This window comes from Glycine soja, chromosome 8 (genome assembly GCF_004193775.1).
Source record: "Glycine soja cultivar W05 chromosome 8, ASM419377v2, whole genome shotgun sequence".
NCBI classification, from domain to species: Eukaryota; Viridiplantae; Streptophyta; class Magnoliopsida; order Fabales; family Fabaceae; genus Glycine; species Glycine soja.
Genome location: NC_041009.1, coordinates 5,983,719 through 6,004,209, shown reverse-complemented (window position 1 = coordinate 6,004,209; position 20,491 = coordinate 5,983,719). Strand labels below are relative to the sequence as shown.

General features: G+C 32.3%; 3 protein-coding genes across 4 annotated transcripts; all 3 read right to left on the bottom strand.

Moving 5' to 3' along the window:
* Positions 1-138: 138 nt before the first annotated feature.
* Positions 139-4,256, bottom strand: LOC114421440. 2 transcript variants are annotated; one of them, XM_028387353.1, is made up of 3 exons: positions 4,007-4,256; positions 3,489-3,544; positions 139-1,528 (listed from the first exon to the last, which is right to left on the bottom strand). In XM_028387353.1, exon 3 carries the CDS (start codon positions 1,494-1,496, stop codon positions 423-425), a length of 1,074 nt encoding a protein of 357 aa, XP_028243154.1. In that variant the 5' UTR covers positions 1,497-1,528; positions 3,489-3,544; positions 4,007-4,256; the 3' UTR covers positions 139-422. The 2 variants fall into 2 exon arrangements, with proteins under 2 accessions (XP_028243154.1, XP_028243153.1); XM_028387352.1 differs by having other exon boundaries at positions 139-1,516.
* A 2,449-nt stretch (positions 4,257-6,705) lies between these two features.
* Positions 6,706-12,144, bottom strand: LOC114421439 (mitogen-activated protein kinase kinase kinase 1-like). The gene is made up of 8 exons (XM_028387350.1): positions 11,360-12,144; positions 10,476-10,560; positions 10,324-10,386; positions 9,569-9,726; positions 8,407-8,479; positions 8,243-8,302; positions 7,873-7,986; positions 6,706-7,642 (listed from the first exon to the last, which is right to left on the bottom strand). The coding sequence occupies exons 1-8, from the start codon at positions 12,043-12,045 to the stop codon at positions 7,469-7,471; spliced, it is 1,413 nt and encodes a 470-aa protein (XP_028243151.1). The 5' UTR covers positions 12,046-12,144; the 3' UTR covers positions 6,706-7,468.
* Positions 12,145-16,716: 4,572 nt separating this feature from the next.
* LOC114423940 (probable WRKY transcription factor 9) lies at positions 16,717-19,833 on the bottom strand. Its single transcript, XM_028390842.1, has 5 exons — positions 19,527-19,833; positions 19,098-19,235; positions 18,632-19,009; positions 18,401-18,514; positions 16,717-17,826 (listed from the first exon to the last, which is right to left on the bottom strand). Exons 1-5 carry the CDS (start codon positions 19,764-19,766, stop codon positions 17,185-17,187), a joined length of 1,512 nt encoding a protein of 503 aa, XP_028246643.1. The 5' UTR covers positions 19,767-19,833; the 3' UTR covers positions 16,717-17,184.
* Positions 19,834-20,491: the final 658 nt, after the last annotated feature.

The window sequence follows — 20,491 nt, the reverse complement described above, 5'->3', positions numbered from 1 at the left end:
TCAATTTTTGGAGTTTGAAAGAGCCACCAGTAGCAGTGGTCCTCCCACAACAAGCAGTGTCCATTGGATTGAGCTTGGTTTGCCAGTCACTGGGCAGCTTAAATAAATGGCCACTTGTTCAATCCCGGGACAGTCACATGACAATCAACTTCTTGTCAAGGATTTCATAAAATCAAATGTTTACACAAGTGAATTCACATTGAAATGTGCAAAAGCAATAGGAGGAAGGTAGGAATGTACATGTAAACGAAATTACAACAAGATTTTAAAAGAAAATAAAAATGCCCATCTTTTGATTTTCCTGTTTTGGGGGAGAAAGCCCTTCAAATGTTATTAAGCCACCACTACATGGTGCTGAATTTTCTAATCTGATATGCCTACGAAACTTGTCCTTTGCCAACCTCCTGTTTCATGCCCGATCTTCAACTATCTCCAATCCTTGCACGTGCTTCTCTACATCTACGCCTCCTACCAGAACGACCCAATAAAACTCTGCCACCGCCATGGCCGTGGAGACGACTAACCAAAGATACACCACCATCATCATTATCTTCATTGTACCTGCCATCATTATCATTGTCTTCATCTGAAATATCCAGCACGGCAGCTGCATTCTGACCTGCAACCCTGTTGTTGTGGGTCAGCTCAGGCCTCAGCCGTCTACCAAGGTTGTTAAGCTCATTCCCTTGCCGAACTGCATGCAACAGGAGGAAGAAATTCATTGCCTCTAAACCCATCTGAAATCTTCCATTTCTTTCTGCATTACCTGCACCCTCCTCTTCATCTGTATCAAAGTCATTATGATGACCTTCTATAACATAATCTCCAAAAACTACTGCCCCAGGCATTGCTGATGTAACTGTGCTGATAACATCTTCTCTTTCACGCTCCCACTCGAGCCATCTCCATTTCTGTTCATCAGCAGGATCCACCATCCGTGGCCGTGCCGACGGATGCTCTGCCCGCACATGCTTCTTCAACTCCTTATAGCTCCCAACATACAAGCAGTCATCCTGCATGCAGCCTCTTTTCTTTGCATTCAGATAGTCCCGAACAGGTTCCACAACAGTCCAACCTTTCACCTGACCCCTGCATAGAGGACATGCAAGCTCTGTGGCTTCACTCTTCTCAAGAGGCAAGTTTGAATCTTGTAGCACACCTGGAGTGCCTTGCATAGGTTGCCTATTAGGTGAAATTACTTTAGTATAAGCTTTCTTGTACTGATCGAGACAGTTAGAATGACGAAAGCTAGTTCCACACATATAGGGACGGCAACCCTTGTCATGAGAAGAACAAAGAAGAAGAACAGCATTGTGTGGATATTCCATGCACACAGAACACGTAACATCTTCCAACTCTTTCTTTTCCAAAGCCTTAGAACATTTCTTTTGGCACATGTCCTCACAAATGTCCCTTTTGCAAGAAGCCAGTGGGTATGGAGTCACTCTGAATTGACGAGAAGCAATCCTGTGTCTTCCCCTGCTACCTTTTGCCATTTTGGATATTCCAACAGAACCTGGAATTTAAACTGTCAAAATGTAATCAAGGAGTCTGCATTAAGGGATCTAAACATTAGATTGTCAAACTACAAATGCATTCATATATTTTTCATGTAAACTGACTGAAAGTGATCACTGAATTTAACAATTATTATGCAATCAAGATATGATTGGTATACATAGGTACTTATAATATGATTGTCTGTCTACATATATCCTGCTTGAGATGTTCTAACATTAATAGATGGTTAAAAACAGACAATGTGTTCTAAAATTTACATATAGAACATTAAAACTCACATCACACTTCCTAAAACCCAATGGTAAAATTTTCAGTTGCATGACAGCCAATGCAGAGAGACAGAAACTCAGATGGAAGGGGAACGGTGTAACAATTGCTAAGTCAGAATATTAGATAAAACTCATAAATGTGGAACAGAGATAGGGAAACAGCCAAAAAGAAGTTTGAGATTCTTGAATTTTAGTGGTGGACACAGATTTTTTTTCTACACAAATTGAGTTGTTCCACCACTTAAAGGGTGGCTCATCCAGATCACAAAAAACTGTAAGTAATTTAACAAGCTTGGCCATTGATCCTACAGAGATCTCACCAAACCAAGTTGGTGTGTATAATTGGGATTGAAGCTCCCACACAGAAGTTCAAGATCATGCAATCCTCCAAGGAAGATTGTGATCTTAACAACCTTTCCCAATATAGAAACTTGAAAGAAAGAAAGAAATGAAAACAATCTTGTCCTTTTGGATCAAGGCTTTTATTCATAGCATTTCATGGGCATCTTCACTAGGCAAACATTAAAAACTATTAAACGGATGGCCAGCTCAAAAAATTATGGCAGCAAAGGAATGTAAGGCATCTAGAGATGAACACAAGTTGTCTGGTCAAGTAGAACCTAATGAACTCCAATACTAAGACTAAAACTTCCCCAAGTACCTTACCACAATTAATGCCAAAAAGGTGGTAGACAATTACTGAACCTATAATGACATAGATCAATTTACTCATAAACCAGAATGAAAGGCCTCAATTATTGACAGCAAATTACATGAAAAGTATTTCCTCTGCCCGTGCCAAAATACATCAACACGAACCTATAAATTAACTGCAGCTATCTGTACTAGATCTAGGACAGTCTATTATTTATTTTGGATAAGATTTCATTATATAGGAGAAAGAACAAAGAACCTGATGAAGTATCTACTAGGAAGAATCCAGGAAAACAGATTTTTATATCAAAATCAAGGATATAATCATGCAATATCATAGTAAACCATATTTAATTTGCCCTTTTTGGAAGTATTATCAGACTTTGAAAACAGTTCAGAGAGGTTCATACATTTCCCATGTGACCATGATTACCAACTTTATTTCTTCTGTTAGAATAACAACGCAATGAAGAGCACATGTCAATTATCCTTACACATTTTGGCTGTCTAAAATATGACTTGCAGTCTTAAGCTACTAGTGCATTAGCATACAACCATATAATCAGTTCTAACAATCAGGTGACATCATAGATTCATAGTACAAAATTCATTTAATCCAAATTTTTCTTACTACAAAATTGACTTCAGAAAATCTAATAATCTCACAAATTGGAAGAGTACAGATTCTAAATGAGAGCAAAAGGAAGAAACCAGTTAATTAAACCAACTAAACAATGAGGCAAATTTTATAAAAAGATCAACAGCTTGTAATTGAACTTAAAGGAACAATATCAGTAACTTATTAGCCTAAATCTAGCTGAATATGAAATGAGCACATGCCGAAACCAACTAGTTAACATACTGAAGATGAAGAAAAGGTACATGCCACAATGGACAAAGCAATGGAATCACATATAAAGCAAAACAGAAAGGCAATTGCTGGAGATAGCCCCATTGTACCGCCAAAGGAGCCTCACGTTCTGAATTGCTGAAAACAAAAGCATGTCAAGCATCAAACAACAAAGAGGATAAGGAAAAACTCACCAGTTCACAATCGGAGTAATTTAGCCAACGAATTAGTTTGCAAAACCAAAGTGCATCTGGCAACAAACAGTTGAACAGCAAGAAAGAAAACAATGTGAGAGATTTTTTAACAAGGTCAGAAGGAAGCAACGTGGTGAGAGAGGCAACAACAACAAGCAAAGACAACTAACAAAGCAACATTAATTAATATAATAATACTAACCAGAACATGGAACTAAGATAAGAAGCACATGTCGCTAAACTTTACTCATCCATATCTTAGATCCAATCAAACCACTTAATATATATAAAAATAAAAATGGGGACAAAACAAAAATGCCTCTGACGGGAAAGCACAGTCAATTAGGTATCCTATCCGTTCTTCAATTGACAGTAAAAAAAAATAGATTAGGTTAGCAAAAATTAAGAATGTTAAGATGTAACATACACGAATCGAAAGGAAAAAAAAAAACAATTAACCTAAAACGATGAAAAGGAAGCGAAAATTGAAATGAAAGAGGGTTGTTGTGTGTTCGTACCGGGCGGTTAGGAAGAGAGAGTGAATATGGAAGAAAAGGAAGGGAATTTGAAGGGGGAGAGACAGAGAGGAATAAGGTTCTCTTCTAGCAAAGGATCGAAAGCAAAGGCGAAGGAATCGAGAGGGAAATGGAAGGGCAGGGAAGTTTCTCTCTCCTCATGCTCTGATGGGTTTTTTAGAGAGAGAAAGTTGAGAATCGCAAAGATGGAGTCATTTCTACGCTACGCACAAAGAGAAACACAATCCCTCACTCCTTTGCTTTTTTCATATTTCACGCATGCGCTCCAATACGCGCATCTGTAGAGAGTGTGGGCACGCTCTTGTGAACGTGATGACGTGCCTCATAGTGCGCCTTCACGTGCTCTCTCACGTTCCAAGAAACCAAGCATATTCCATCGTACCAATTTTAAACTCATCTGGAATGATCTTTTCTTTCTTTTCTTTTTCTTTTTCTTTTTTTGAAAAACTAAAAATCATAAATATTGAAAAAAAAATCATGTTTTAACATATTAATTCATACAGATAAATTTTTAATAATAAGAATATTATAGTCTGTACAATATTATTAGGTTCGCCTAACTTTCACCCGAATAACATTTAAGTATTAAAATGGTAAATAGTTATTTTCATCCATAAATATATAAATGCTGATAAATTTATTCTTAAAAATGAAAATTTAATTATGAAAGTAAAAAAAAAAAAATTCATTCATTCATTAACTTTCATTAAAGTGACAAGAAAGAAAAGACAAGAAAGAGAAAGAGAAAGTACATTTTTGTAATAGATAAAAAAATAAAAAGTTTACATGACAAATTTGTTCTTATGACTCACTATTAGAGAGTCAATCAAAGAAGATGATGTTGGTAATCATTTTTGTAATATTTTTGTTCAAATGGATCGATCTGTCGTACTTTTTTCACTTTCAGGACAAATTTAAATTTTCATTTTTCGGGAACGAAATTGTTAACATTTTATACATTTAAAAACAAAAATAATTATTTATCCTTATTATAATGATTTTATTTTGAAATTAAATTTCAAAACTTGAGGATATATTTGTCATAAAAGTTAATGTGTAGATGTTAAACTTTTGTAGTGTGTTAGGATAACAAATAATAATTATATTTTTATTCTTAAAATATTTATTTAATTTTTTATTATTTTTATATCATTTTATATTTTTCATATACTTTTATCAAATATTTATAATTTAATGAATTAATTTAAAAGTTTTTAGATTAGTTATGTTTTCAATTTTGTGAAATATAATCTTATTATTAATCTTGTTCATAATAGACTTGAATACATTTATATTTTCTAATTAATTTATATCTTTAATTATTAATAATGAGAATTATCTCACTTGATATATACATTTTATTAGATAATTTTATTCTTAAATTATAATTTTTTTCCAACTTACATTAATTTTCTATTATTAATTTTGTTATTCTATTTTTTTATTAACTGTATTTAACTCCTATTTTTTCTATTATTTAAAAAATTTAGAGAGATACAGACTTACTCTTTTTCCCTGGTTTATATAAGAACAAAATGACCTTAAAAAAAACAAAATGACTGGTAGAACAGAACCAGTAGCTTTAATTGGAAAGTTTGATCTCACTATCTCACTATCTCACTATCTCATAAAAATGGAAGAGCACCCCACGGAACTTCAGCAGTCTTGTGTTGTCATTATGGCGGTTTGATGGAGTCCTGACTCCTGATCTGCACCAACCCGTATTCGCTGACCTTATCCCTTAACTCCGGAGACGGTTTTTTACGGTTTGTCATCAAGCAAAATCAATCATCCCATGTTTGAATTTTGACATGACTATACCATATCAAATAAAATAAAATAACAATTTTTTAAATGTATAGTATAAATTTTTTAAATAAAATAAAATAATGTATACAATTTTTTTATTTTAATATAACTTCATCTATTTTAATTTCTGTGAACAATGAAATGACAATTTTTTACAATATGATCGTCTGAAATTTCCCACGATTCATTTTTTTTTTACATCCTTTTGATATATACATCTTTGCATAAATATCATGAATGATTTAGAGAATAAAAATAAAATAAATAAAAATAAAAAAATTAATTAATGGAGAGGATAAAAGTTATAAGATTCATATAAAACTCATACTACAAAAATTTCTATTTTTCTCTTCTTTTCGTTTTTTCTATTCTTTCTCTTAACCAAATACACCCCAAGTGATAAAATAATAAATATATTAAGTTATATAATCACGAAGAGTGAACAAATAATAAATAAAAGGAGAAATATATTTAAAAGAATAATAAAATAATCGTGATTGAAAAAACAATATACTACTTTCATCAATATATTACAATTTCTAATTATTTAAATTGTTTCTACACTAGTATTATTGTAATCCTTTATCGTGACAAAAATGTTACAAAATCTGAATTTTGAATTTCACAAATTTGTCAAATTGTCGCGCTGTCTTGTTTTGGTCTTTCCTACCAATGGCAAGCAAGTCAAAACAACCAATAACTACTGTGTTTGTAACTTCCTTGGTTCCCACTAGGAACACCACCAAGGTCTTGATTTTGCCTTCAACTCTTCAACTTCTGAATGTTAGACTTGATAGTGGTAAATATTAAGTTGTTAAGTGCTGAAAAATTGAAATACATGTATACATGTGCCATCATTTTACAAAAAAAAATGGTAAATAAATACGAATGGTATTTCCTTGAAAAAGAAAAAAGTATTACAATTATATACAGTTTAATTGTGCTAAGGGGAAGAAGAAAAAAATCCAGAACTTCAACTTGCATTGTTGCTCTAACAGCACTTTGCTTGCACCCGTGCGCTTTACCCGAGTATTTACATGTTGGGCAGGCCACAGCTGAGACCAATTATCAGCAACCTGCTGATAGGATCAACAGAACATGAGCATGAGCTCCTGATGTACATTTTTTATGCAAGAACATGAGCTCTTGATAGGATCAAATCAAGTGAGTACAAGCAACATGGCCCGACAACTTCGCACCAGTGACCAACAACTGTTCTTAGCCTTGGCAATCTCCTGGTGGGTGCTTCTGCCTTGTAGAATAAAGAGCAACCAGTTGGAAATGAAAAGGTCCATATCCTCCTTAATTCTGCATTTCCCCAATCCAGTCATACCAAGATCCACACTGGGATTCAAAAAAGGCATTGCTCTCTCGTTTAGCATAGAGGTGAAAGTTTTGTGAAACACTTGATAATGCATTCTTCCCTTTCAATGAACCAACCTTTGGCATGGGATGGCAAGATAAGATGAAGTCCTTGAAATGTACTTGTCCTAGCTCCAGCAGATATCTGAAAACCCATTAAACTTGTCCCAGACATTCCACCAGTAAACCCAAGATGTGTATGGATAAAGTTCAGAAAAATAGGGGATAAACTTGGAAGTTCTCAGTGCCAATTTTTAGAGGTGATGCAAAACTTCAGGGAGATAGAACTGTTCTCCTTAGAAAAGAATGATAAAATAGCTGAGCTGCAGTTGGACGATCGTTTGGGTTAACTTGTAAGCATTCAAGGATGAAATCCCGGGCATCCTTAGATAAATATTCAGGAATAGGTGGAGGTTCACCCCGGCCAATCCGAAATAATGCTTGCATCTGTTGAGACAGAAAAGACATTTATATACATTAACCCAGTTATCCAAATTCAAAGAGAAGAGTAACCAACTAAATGAAAATCTTGAATATTTACGATTCAAAGGAGTGAAAAATAAAAAATGTAGGGTAAAATAAAATCCAGTCTCCAATAAATTAAAGAAGGAAAAATAGGAAAGTAACAAACTAGAGATTAAGAAAAGATGATATAAGAAGCATGACATAATACATACTCCTTCCAAATCAGAATAGGGAGGCTGTCTTGTCAACATCTCCAAAACTGTACACCCTAAGCTCCATATATCAGCTGCTAGCCCATAACCACCTTGATTCTTTAAGTTAACAACCTATAAACCAACAATTCAAAGTTAAACCAGTCACAATAAAAGCTCACTAGTCTAAAAATTCATTTGTCAGTTTACTGAAACATTTCTCGTAAATCACAAATGGGTGGAAAAACTACAGTTTCAAGATTCAGAATCTGCACTCTGTCAGAAGAAAATCAGCGGAAGCATATACCAAATTAGACAGCCATATGATTTCATCTAGTTCATTCCGTTGCAGGAATTACTCCAAACAAATTATACAAGAGCAGGGACAAACCTCTGGGGCCATCCAATATGGAGAGCCTTTGCTTGATTTAATATCATTAAATTTTGTTGCCTGAGAGAGCAAAAGACACAAAAAATATAAATTATAAGCAGACAGTATTTGGATTGTGTATGATAAGAAGCTGAAAAGAGAAATTCAGTGTTGTTGAAGATTACCTTTGCCAACCCAAAATCTGCAAGCTTGACTTGCCCCCTTACATTAACCAGTATATTAGCACACTTGATGTCCCTATAAAATTGAATATTTGAATTGAAACATTCAGAATGTAGCAAATCAATGCAAATTCAAGATATTTTTATATTTAAGAATTTAATTTCCAAGCACTGCATCAAACTTTCATCTTTGGCAATGATTGAAAGTCAAGCATTTTTCACTTCCAAATAAAATCTGTTAAAGCAAACTCATCTTCCCATGCAAAGAAACATACTCTGTATCTGGTTTCTCAACAATTTTCTCAACATAAATATGTGCAAATAGAGCTATAACATATAACATATCCTCTAATATAAGAACAGAAATACTATAACCATTGGTAACACGTCTTAAAGAAACTTCCAGGACTTAAGTAGCAAAATATTCTCTTATTCTAGGTCCTAAATAGGAACCTTGACCATTGATTTGTATTGTTGATGGCTTAATTCATAATGCATATTTAAGTTGCATCATCCGTAGGATTCAATAATTTCTTACATGAAATCAAGTTTTTAAGTGACCAAATAATTTATATGAATATGACCTAAGTTCATAAGTTACTTCTTACAGATACCTATTTCAGTTTTAAAATTTCAAATTCTTAGATGAGGTTGACTATAAGGTTAGGTTCTTAAATTTCTCACTTAACAAAACTCAAGGTTATTTCTAAAGGAAATCAGCATACTTTAACTTTTCTACATTTCCAGTGCATGTCAGACTTTGATAATAAGCTCCACACCCCAGTATACTTTGATCATGATAGACACTCTAAATAAGCTCCAAAGAAACTACAAATGCAGGATTTCTAAATGTCATAGTCATGCACTTTGAAAGGTATCTATTGTCATCCAGTTTCAAGCTGGTATAAAATATAGATGCACATATGCACAAACACACACACAGACTGCAGTTGTGAAGAACCCCTTTATTATCCAGAACATTCTACAATATATTTCCCTTTAACATTAAGAATGAAACAAAAATATACTGACTATTTACCACTAATCACTTTAACATCATTAACCAAACCACCTAACTTCCTCATGGAACTCACTCAAATGAGATTATTGTTATTATAGACACAATCATTGCTCGGTATCATGATAGGGAATTCGTCCATGTTACCTGTGGACCACATTATGATCATGAAGATACTTCAAGCCACATAAAATCTGCCTTGTGTATGCAGAAACTTGAGAATCGTTTAACCGATACTTTTGATAGAGACTTGCCAATGACCCTTTTGACATAAGCTCAAGGAATATATATAATTTACTTTTGTCCTGAAAAATATAAAAAATACAAATATATAATATCAAAGAGAAAGCAATGAAAACATAGGAAACACAATTTCTTTTAAATAAAAATAATTGAGCAATCCCTAATTTAGTCCTCAAAAAAACTTTTGAACACCAATTTTGTCTTCAAAAGCTTAGTGACATACCGACATTAACTGACCCTCCAATAATTTTTTTTATCAACACAAGACCATTTTTTTAACAGATTGGTAATTGAAAATTTTATGTTTTGCTTCATTAAATGTCAAAAAGAACAGTATTTATTTCTATCATCAAAACAATCCAAAGTATGAACAATGTATCTCCCTCCAATAGCCACATGATATCTCATCACTCTTTTTTTGTAGAATAAAGACATACCATTTCCTTCTCCCATGTACATATTAGTAAGTAAAAAAAATTGTTAGAAATGTCATAAACTCCAAGATGCTTAATGAACAAAGTGATTTTCAGCCATGTAAATGCTTTCAAATTTGAAAAATGCTTATGTCGATTGCCTAGGTCCTGGAAATCCAATTATTCTATCTAGAGTATCATATTCTGACAGAATAAAAGAGACCTGTTCCCTAGATAACTGCATACCTTGTTTGAGCCATAATATCGAACTATGTTTTTATGCTCAAACTTACTCAAAAGAGATATTTCCTGAAAGGGAGGCCACAGACATCATATATAAGAATACTGTCATATAAGAACTAATGGATAAATTATAAACTTTAATGAAGAACTCTGACCTGCTGAAGTTGAAAAAAGCTCTGTTTTCCCTGGCCACCTTCATCCAGCAAAGACACCTCCTTTACCGCAAAAAAGAATCCATCACTGCAAGAAAAGAAAATGCATATGTTACCCCTATAAGAACAAGGTAAACTATAAAGCTAAAAAACATGGACCTCCTAATGGTGTGTTTGAAAGAAGCTTGATAATATAATAATTGGACTCTTATGCTTTAACAGCTATGGATGCATAAGACATTCACGACCAGATAAGCCAACTTTCCAATGTCTTCAACTCCTCGTATGATAATTACCAAATGGACTCCTCAGTTCAATTTTTAGCACCACGATGGTTGTTGTTTCTCTTATGTGAAGAGATAAGCAATAAGACTCACTTGTAGATCAATGTATTAGACACATATCATTTCTTGTAAGTCACAAATTCTCTACTAAGGAGAAACTCTCCAAATCCATTTTCGTATAGAGCACTAGCTGAAGCAGTCAACCTAAGTCCTAAGTGCATGCCTTAGAATAAGTCTACACAAGAATCATCCTTAAAAACATACATGAAGGGGGCAGGGGCAGATAATAGCAATTATTAGATAATATTATCTGACTAGCACGCATTCAGTGGAAATTGAATGCAATCCGAACAAGATTATTTAAATCATGTTAGTCAGTAACCCTAACGAAAATAAGGTAGTCAGAGTGTCATTATTGGAAGCTGCAACTTAGTCCAAACAACACGGACAACTAATTAACTACCCTAATAAGTAATAACTACAAACCAAGTCAGATTTCAGAAGCTAGGGTTTCATTTCACCTAATAAGTCATTAAATAAACAACTAAACTAACCAATCAAAAAGCAAAGTACTAGAAAAAAGGGAGGAAAAAAAAAACTCACTCATTGAAGCCTTCATAGACAGTTCCGAAGGACCCATTTCCCAAGACGTCACCTTTCTGCCACGAAGCGAAAGTCTGTCTAAACCACTCGTTGGATGAGTTAAACGGAATAACCAACTCATCAGCGGCTGCAGAATTAGAAGCGAGACCCGCTCTCTCCCTCTCTCCACCAACATCACTGTCATCGTCGTGTGAAGTAGTGAAGGAATCGGAATCGGTGAAAAGCACGCTCCTTTCGCCGTGTCTCAAATTCAATCTACCGACACTGCCCCTGCCCACGTAGTGCTCCCCGGAAGACCAAGGGGAGGAAGAAGAAACCGCAGCGGGAACCGAAACGTCATCGTCTTGAATCTGGGAAGTGGGAGGAAGCGTGTGAGGGGGAGGAATGGTGGTGGGCCCAGATAAGCGGGCCTTGTGGGCTTCCCAGTCAGCGGTGGGGATGGAGAAGTCTTCTGGGCCGGAGAGGCCCAGGGTCTGGAAGATGCGGTCGAATTCGCCGTCGAAGCCGAAGAGGCGGAAGCTGGTTTGGCGATCCAAGTGAGAAGAAGAAGAAGAAGGGGAAGGAGGAGAAGGTGGTGATTGGTAATTGATGCCTTTTTTGGCGTTGAGGCGCTCCAAGCGCGGTTGCAGCTGCGGCGGAGGGTGGTGGTGGTTCTTCTTATTCTTAGTCCAGCGCCTCCAGTCCATTGGCGTGTTGCGTTGTACGGACGGGGTAGCTGCTAGCAACTCAAAACGAATAATCTGCTTAGCAGCTGCCTCTCTTTTTCTAAAGCATTTAATTATTTAATTCTCTATTTTTTTATGGTCTTTGCGCTTTCTTTTCATTTTCATTTAATCATATTCATACTACTTTTTATTATTGCCTTTCTTTGGCTTTATTTACTTCCACTTTTACTAACACTGTCACAGTGTCAGTCACCTTTTGCTTTGCCTTGCTAGTTGCTCCTTGGTAGACAATGATGTGTTTTTTTTTCTTCTAAAAAAGTGTATTCTTTCTACTATAGAGTTGTATTTTAATTCAAAAATATATTATGAAGGTAAAGTAATTTTATATTATTATTTAATTTATAAATTTATTAATTTTTTTTATAATAATTAACATAAAAGTTACCAAGAATTAATTTTGATGGGATTAAGGTATAAAGTAAGTTAAATAAAATCAAAATAATAATATTTATTACAGAGTAATTTTACTTTATTCTTTTTTCCAATTTTCATAGATATATTAAGTTTCCAAATTAATTATAGTTAGACAAATAATAATTGACATTGGTTAAAGAAATAAAATTATGTTCTTTTATAATTTTTAAATGCATTTTCATGTAATTTTTCAATAAAAACTTTATTTTTTAAAAATTCTTAACCAATGCTATGATACTAGTAGTTAGCAAGACACTGATTTTTAAGGCACTAATTATTAAAACTAAAAATAAAGATTAATATAATTTTTTTTAATGCTAAAGCTTCAGCCAAATTATTTATATATATAAAAAAGCTTCAGCCAATTTGAAATGAAGGAAATATATAGTTGAGATTTAATCTCTAGATTTGTATAGATCTGTTGTTTAATTAAGCTCTAACTTTAAACTAATAGATTTGTGTATATAAAAGACTCTTTAACTCTCAATCGATAACAAATATTCTAAAGTTTAAAAAATATAACTCACTTTTATTTGAAAGTATTTAGTATTTACTATTTTAATTGATTGGATAACTTTTTGTGTGTTTATTTAAGTTTGAAAATGTAATTTTGAAATAAATATTAAATTAGTTTCTCTATTTTTTATTTTAAATAAAATCTGTATGATAATTATAATTTTTAAATAATCCTTTAAATTAAAATTATTTTTCATTAAAAAAATTAAATAAATATACTCTTGTTTTAAAAAAGTGTTTATTTTATCATAAAACACATAAATCAATTAGTGTACCAAAAAAATCAACTAGTAAATACTATTTTTATTTAAAATTCACCAGTGATATCTAATTTAACTCTTAAGAATGCAATTGTTGTATATTAAAAAAAAGTTTAAGATCATCAATAGTCTTATCTCATTCAAGTTCGAACATGATTAATAAAATAAAAACTACTACTAGTTCTTTCCTGAGATATACAATATATTATTAGTATTTAAAAAAATGATATTCTTAATTTCTATATTTAAAGTTTATATGAAATTTACATATGATGAACGAGAAATTAAGTGGTTATTATGTTCGCTGGACTTGGACGTATATGTAAAAGGATGTTTCCACGATGCTGGAACCAACCAGTGGCAGCCAGCAGCTAAAAAGAAAAGAAAAGAAAATGATACAAAGTCTCTTTGCCTCTTTGGCACGATGTCCTTGGGTGCATACCAATTAGTCAAGGAAAAAGGGATTAGACTCGTGTTTTTATTTTGATTAATACATTTTCTTGGAACTTCTACATTTTGAATCCTTTTAACACATGAAGAATCGAGCTACGAATTCAGTATTATACACAGAATCTTAAATTTAGACAAAATAGGACATATCTAATAAAAATATTTTTTTTATTTTAAGAATGTGAGAGTTATAAATTAAGGTCATAAACATGAATAGTCAAAATAAATAAAAAATTAGTTAATAATCATTGATCATATGATTATTTTAAAAAGTTGTGTGCATTTATCTTTTCATCTTTATCATTTAAATATAATTTAATAATTTTTTATTTAGTGTTCTTATTTTTTCACGATAATAAAAGTTTACCCCTAATATGCTTCAAGAAAGTAAAAATTATTTAAAAGTAATGAATGTTATTATTTTATTTATAGATAGATATATACTGTATGTTAGATTTGTGAATTTGCTATAAGAACATGATTTTTAGAGAATATATTGTAAGAAATATTTTTTCTATAATCTTTCACCCACTTATATAAATATTCGTTGTGTGAATAAAACAAAACATTTTACTTTTACCTTTTTCGTATTCATCTTTCTTGATCCATTTTTAATACTAGGAGAAAACAAGGCATGAATGGCTTTCTATATTTTTTAAAAATAAAAATAAAAGAAAAGAGGAACAGTGAGGGTGAAGGTTAAATGGAAGTAACTCATGTCAGAGGTTGAAATTAAATACAGTGAGGTAATTTAACATGAATATATATAATGAGGTCCAATAATTTCAAAGAGTTATAAAATTAACATGGTGGTTTGAAAAAAATTTATAAAGTTAACATTGATGGGAGAAGGATAAAGAGATTGCGGGCTCAATTAATTGTTTTGTTAATATTTTGACAAAAACTAACAATTGATTATTAGGTCCTAGCTAGAGCCTAAAATTTATTAATCTAAAAGTTAAAACAGTAATTAGGTCATTAAGTTTTTGGTAACAAAAAGAGAATGATTAGGTATTTAAGTTAATTTGAGTTTAAAAGGAAAAATTCAAAAAACTAATCAATTATAATTCATCTAGTTCAAATTTTAAATGGAAAGAACTAATTAACTGAATCAATTCAAATAAACTTAATTAGTTTGATTTGAATTCTAGAGTTCATTGGGTCAATATGATCGGATGAAGATAAAATTTTCATTTTTTATTTTTATATTTTTTCAATTAATTATGTTATTTATGTTTGTAGTCACTTCTTTTCTCTTAAAATTTAGGTTGATTGAATAAACTAGTTCTCTTCTAAAAACTTCTGACAAAAAAATCATTTTAAAACATATTAGTCACATGTGACTCTTTTGATCATATCAACATGAACAAATGATGTATCATTTTTTGTGTTAATGTAAAATTTTACTATAACATTACTTAAGACTATATGGTATGTTACATGAGACATGTTAATCTAGTTAATGACATTTGAAGTCGATAGTTGAACTAATATGTTTCATGTGACATATTACCTGGACTTTTGAGTTTTTTTTTTTTTAAAAAATAACACGTGAGATAAATTTTTAAACTTTTTTTAGATTTAAAAAAACAATTAATAACTTGCCTATTCATTAGACAAACCAAGTTGAATGAAAACATGATAAAATTAAGTCGATCGGTTAGACCAATTTTTTTGGAATATCAAATAAGCTCTTGGATAATGAATTGTAGTTGCAGATTATTTTTAAATGAACAATTTCTCCTAGATTTGACATGCGGCACCAGATTTAGGTTTATATATATATATATATATATATATATATATATATATGGGTTTAATTACAATCAACACATGTTTGTTTTTTTAAGATATGTGCATTAATTAGCTATCAACATCATAATTATTAGACAGAAAAATTAATACTCTCTCACTTTAAGTTATTTGTTTTAGGATTATTTAAGTATAACTTGATGATAAATTTCTTTTTTTAAAAAAATATTCTCTCACCTGCCCCTTCTGCAATAAAAATTATAATTAGAAAAAAAGCTATTTTCTCTAATGGACTAAAATAAATGCAGTGCTTCAGTTTTTTTTTTTTATTTAAAAAAAACCATTTATTACATTTATTAAAAAGGGCAAACTTTATTCTCTATATAAAAAAGATTCCCGAAGCATCTGAATGAATAAGACAGCATTTTCTTATGTGTCTTATAAATTATATTATATGCAAATATTGTGACATGCATTTTCTAAATATATTAATTTTTATCTTCTAAATATAAAAGGATATATAGTTCATAAACATATATAGTAGCAGTGTATGTATGTTCCACACAAAGTATTTACTCATTATTTAACTACGGTTTGTTTGATTAATTTGTTTCTCACTTTTTAGTTTTATAATTTTTTTTTCAAAATATAATTCTATGTTACTAAACTATTAATTTCTTATTCAAAATCCATTAAGTTTTAAAATTGTTTGTAAAACAAGTGCTTACAAAACTGAGATGTTTTATCATCATCTGTGATCTTAATTCAAGGATATAAGTCATCTGAAATAATTCTCTATGTGTGACGAGGCATAAACTTATAGTATATATCAGTATCTATTTTCTTTATTTTCTTCAGCTAAAAATAATTCTTGAAATAAAAATCATACACACCCTATTCTTCCCCCCAATTCCTCCTTCTTAAAGGTAAGGTACCCCCCAATTCCTCCTTATATCTCTCAACTCAACTCAAAGTAAGGTACCCCCAATTCCTCCTTCTCGTATTCTAAATATCTAGAACTAGTTAGTGACAGATATTGTTATATATACTGTATCAACATGTACACATGCACATTAATTAACACATGCGCACTTGACCTTCACGTAGCAATTATGCTCATCAATTCATTAAATTAAGCACATAACCAATTTCATTATTTTTCGCTGAAGATATTGCTATTAGCTAGTCCCCATCCATCCAACAGAAAGGAAAACAAAAAATAATTTACTAGAACCAAATATTTCTTTAACTATCAACTTGATTCCACATGAGTACAATAAATTAAAAGACTTAAAACACAGTTAATTAAGAAAGGCTTTAATTTGCAGTACTTTAATAATTGAGCCTTGGCTAACTGCATTAGTTAAAAGTCCTTCACGTGTATGCCATATGACCATATCCAACTAATTAATCACGCAAACCTTAATTACTCCACAGCAATCAACAACAATAACAAAAAAAAAAAAAATTACAAGGAAAACAGAAAGACCCCCCCCCCCCCCTAAGATTATTTATATTATGAAGATACATATAAAATGTAATACCTGATAAGTCTAATATTGAATACTGTGGTAAACTTTGTCGTATAACATTCACTTTTTTTTTCTCTTCAAACTTATTCCTTTTATCATCAAGGTGAAAAATCAAGTGGAGCTAACCGAGATAGATTTCTACGACCCAATTGCTGTTACTAGCTAGAGATATATAGCTAGCTACCATTTTGGCTACTCCTAGGGCCAAAGGAAGTTCCTATAGGATGAGTAGTGTGGCTCTCTTTATTCATGAGAGATGTTATGGCCGCAGCAACAGCAACTCTAAATTTAGGATCTGAGGCAATTGCGGATACATTGTCATGATCTATTGGCTTATTATTATTATTGTTTTCTTCTCCTTTCCAAATTCTATCATGAATATCCAATGCCCTAGGCTTGTGAAAATTATTGTTGTTCATTGCACTTGCACCACCACCACCTTGGTATTTGTTTTGCATCCAGGAAAAACGAGGATCTGTAGTAGTATTAATATTAGAGGAGCTACCCGTGGAAAAACGTATGGGTGGTTCAGTGAGGTTGCTAGTGAGATCAAGAACAATCCCTTTGGATGGATCACTAGGGCTTATGCTCCTGAAATTTGAAGCTGGGTTTAGAGGGTTGAAGGTGTTGTAAGGAAATGGTGCTTGAGTGAAGCTTGAGGTGCCATCTGAAATGGGGTTGCTTGAGTCTAGCAACATGAAGGAAGCTGCTGCAGAAGCTGTGGAAGCCATAGCAGTTGCACCCACAGGGAGTGGATGGTTATGTGTCCCTTCATAGGTTGTGATTAGTATGGACATGTCATCTATACATCTTTGCACCTATACATATAAATATCATAAATATAAGAACTAGTAAAAAGTAAGGAGATTATTAGATAGGAGTTATAAAGTCGAGTTATAACGCTCAAGGGAGGAGAGAGGAAGGAAGATGTGGTGATTTTGAATCTTTCACTAATAAAAAATTAATAATTAATTTTTCAATAATTTTTTTATTAAATAGTATTTTTTTTTCCACAAAAACAATATAAAGGATATGGCTAGATTTCTATCTAGTTCCTTATTTTTATTTTGTTCTATGAATTATTATTTAGCCAAGTGAAATACATGCACAAACATTTGCCATGAATTTATAACTTTTTTATATTCTATAGCAATGCTCAAAATAAACCCGCATAATATATCATATGGATAAACATAATTTTGAATAGTTAAACATAATTAGGACATATGGATAAATTAAATTTTAATAAATAAAAAATACATTAGAATGTGTGTTTTTATTGAAAAGTGTGAGTGCTAATTTTCTAACATCAAAACAACCGGGTATAGTGTAAAAATTTCAGAACCTCTTAAACTCTAGAAAAGGAAAAAAAGAGAAGTGGAAATATAATACCTGTTTCCTAACAGGGCAGCCTGGGGCTACAGTGCAACGATAATAGGCTCGTGGACATGGATTTCCTTTTGCAATTTTCTGCCCATATTTTCTCCATTGGCACCCATCATTCATCTATCCCAATTAAGTTGATTAATTAGCACTTAATGTTAATCTAATTAATCATATAATATTGCTAACTTAAAGGATATATATTAATATTAATTATAAATATATAGATTTTGAACTCACTGTGGCAGCTTCACATCTTGCTCTAACCGAAACCCTAGCCTTTCTGTTAGGAGGGAAAGCAGCATGGGTAGTAATACCAGGCAACTCATGTGTCCGCTGTAGTTTGTTCTGCACTGATGCAAAACTTGCCAATTGTTGATCATTTTTGTCTTCCTTATTGTTATTTCCCACATTACTTTCTTTATGATGACTTGTGCTTGGTTGCAACCTTAGTGATAAACCCAATTCACTCTCGCTTAAACTATCATCATGATCAGTAGTGTGTGGAGGAGATGGAGCACTTTGACGAATTTGTTTGTTAAAGATCTCATTAATTCTCGATGGTCCTTCACCGCTGGTGGTCGCAATGTCTTGAAGTGAGAGAGAAATTTCATGATCCTATAAAAATGGGATCTGTGTATTATTATATATAAAAATATAGATGAAAGTCAATGAAGATCAATATTAAGGAAACAATTGGATTTACCTTTCTTTTATTGTTTTCCTGGATGGCAGAGAATTTCATTTGCAGATTATAATAGTCTTTCATTGTTTGTTCCACCACTTTCCTCAGAACTTTGTTTTCCTCTTTCATGCTCTCCATCTCCATTTGTAAGACACTTAACTGCAGGAAAATTATACCCTTGAAGTACTTCTAAACAAGTATAACATATCATATACAAGTAATTAATTAAACGTTATCAAGTGAATTATAGTGTGTCAAGAGTTACTCATGCATATACACATAAACAAACACTGATAGAAATTAACATGAGAATATATAGAGAAAAGAGTTGGTCAAATAATGCAATTTTAGCTGTTGATTTACTCAAATTAAGGAGGTAGAAGGAGGTAAGAAAGTAGTTATATATGCTTTTGGATCTGCTCATATTGATAATGAAAAATATATAATTACCTCTTTTGCTTTTGTGTTATCTTGCAAAGATGTTTCTACCACTGATGCATCGTCTTCTATTTCACCAGCTGTGGCTTCATGGACTTCTAATTCCTTGTTATTATCTGGAGTCTGTGCCATTTCTTCCTCGTTATCCTCTTTCACTCTCTCATCTACTTCTTCATTATGCTCATCATCTGTATCTATCTTCAAAGAGAGATCAATTTCCATCTTTGAAGGTTTTTCTCGACTTCTACCCATGATCAATATTTGAGGCCAAGGTTGAGCTTTTGGAGAATCTCTTCCTTTGTCCTCTCTTGTGATTATATATAAAAAGTATATACGCTACTTTTAAGGCACCAAAGTCAATTCCCTCGTCCCAAAGACGTTTCTTATCTTGGACACACAAGGACGCATCTATGATTTGACTTTAGTTGGCTTCTTAATGGAACCTCCAATTAAATTAATCAGTCTATAAGCTTCTATTTTAAAATTTAATAAAATAGGCAAGTGGGCACCCTACTATAATTTGATAAATGAGCCCTCGCATTACCAAAAAGACAAAATTAACCATTGATACTAAGTGAAGTTGAAGGTGGGTCATTGACCTTTTTTAATTGCCCTTTGTGTGATTAAGAATCAAATCAAGGTCTTATATAAAATCTCCAGTGCACTGAAAAAAAAAAGTGAGCTAGAAGCATCACATCACCTTCAATTGTTTGGAATTATTATTTACATAAAATAACATAGGCTTTTTTATCCTTTTAGACCACGTAATTAAGCCGCCTAAGATCATGTTTAATTGATGCCATCGTGCTAATTCGCCCCTACTGCATCGTGATAATAATAAAAACTTTTTCATTTCTAACACTAGGGCATACGCTAGGGCATGCACATCTTGGCACTCCTAGCATGAATTGCATGCTTCTCATTTTATCTTGGCACTCGTGCTACATGTGCCTGCCTGCTAACGGAGAACAATTTGA

Excerpts from the sequence above, each read along its gene's own strand:
- LOC114423940 (XM_028390842.1), bottom strand. The coding sequence starts at position 19,766 with ATGGGTAGAAGTCGAGAAAAACCTTCAAAGATGGAAATTGATCTCTCT. Across the intron at positions 19,236-19,526 it reads ATAACACAAAAGCAAAAGAG|TTAAGTGTCTTACAAATGGA; the intron begins GTAATTATATAT and ends ATTTTCCTGCAG. Across the intron at positions 17,827-18,400 it reads GCTGCCCTGTTAGGAAACAG|GTGCAAAGATGTATAGATGA; the intron begins GTATTATATTTC and ends TTATATGTATAG.
- LOC114421439 (XM_028387350.1), bottom strand. The coding sequence starts at position 12,045 with ATGGACTGGAGGCGCTGGACTAAGAATAAGAAGAACCACCACCACCCT. Across the intron at positions 10,387-10,475 it reads GCTTTTTTCAACTTCAGCAG|GAAATATCTCTTTTGAGTAA; the intron begins GTCAGAGTTCTT and ends CCTCCCTTTCAG. Across the intron at positions 7,643-7,872 it reads CCTATTCTGATTTGGAAGGA|ATGCAAGCATTATTTCGGAT; the intron begins GTATGTATTATG and ends CTGTCTCAACAG.
- LOC114421440 (XM_028387353.1), bottom strand. The coding sequence starts at position 1,496 with ATGGCAAAAGGTAGCAGGGGAAGACACAGGATTGCTTCTCGTCAATTC.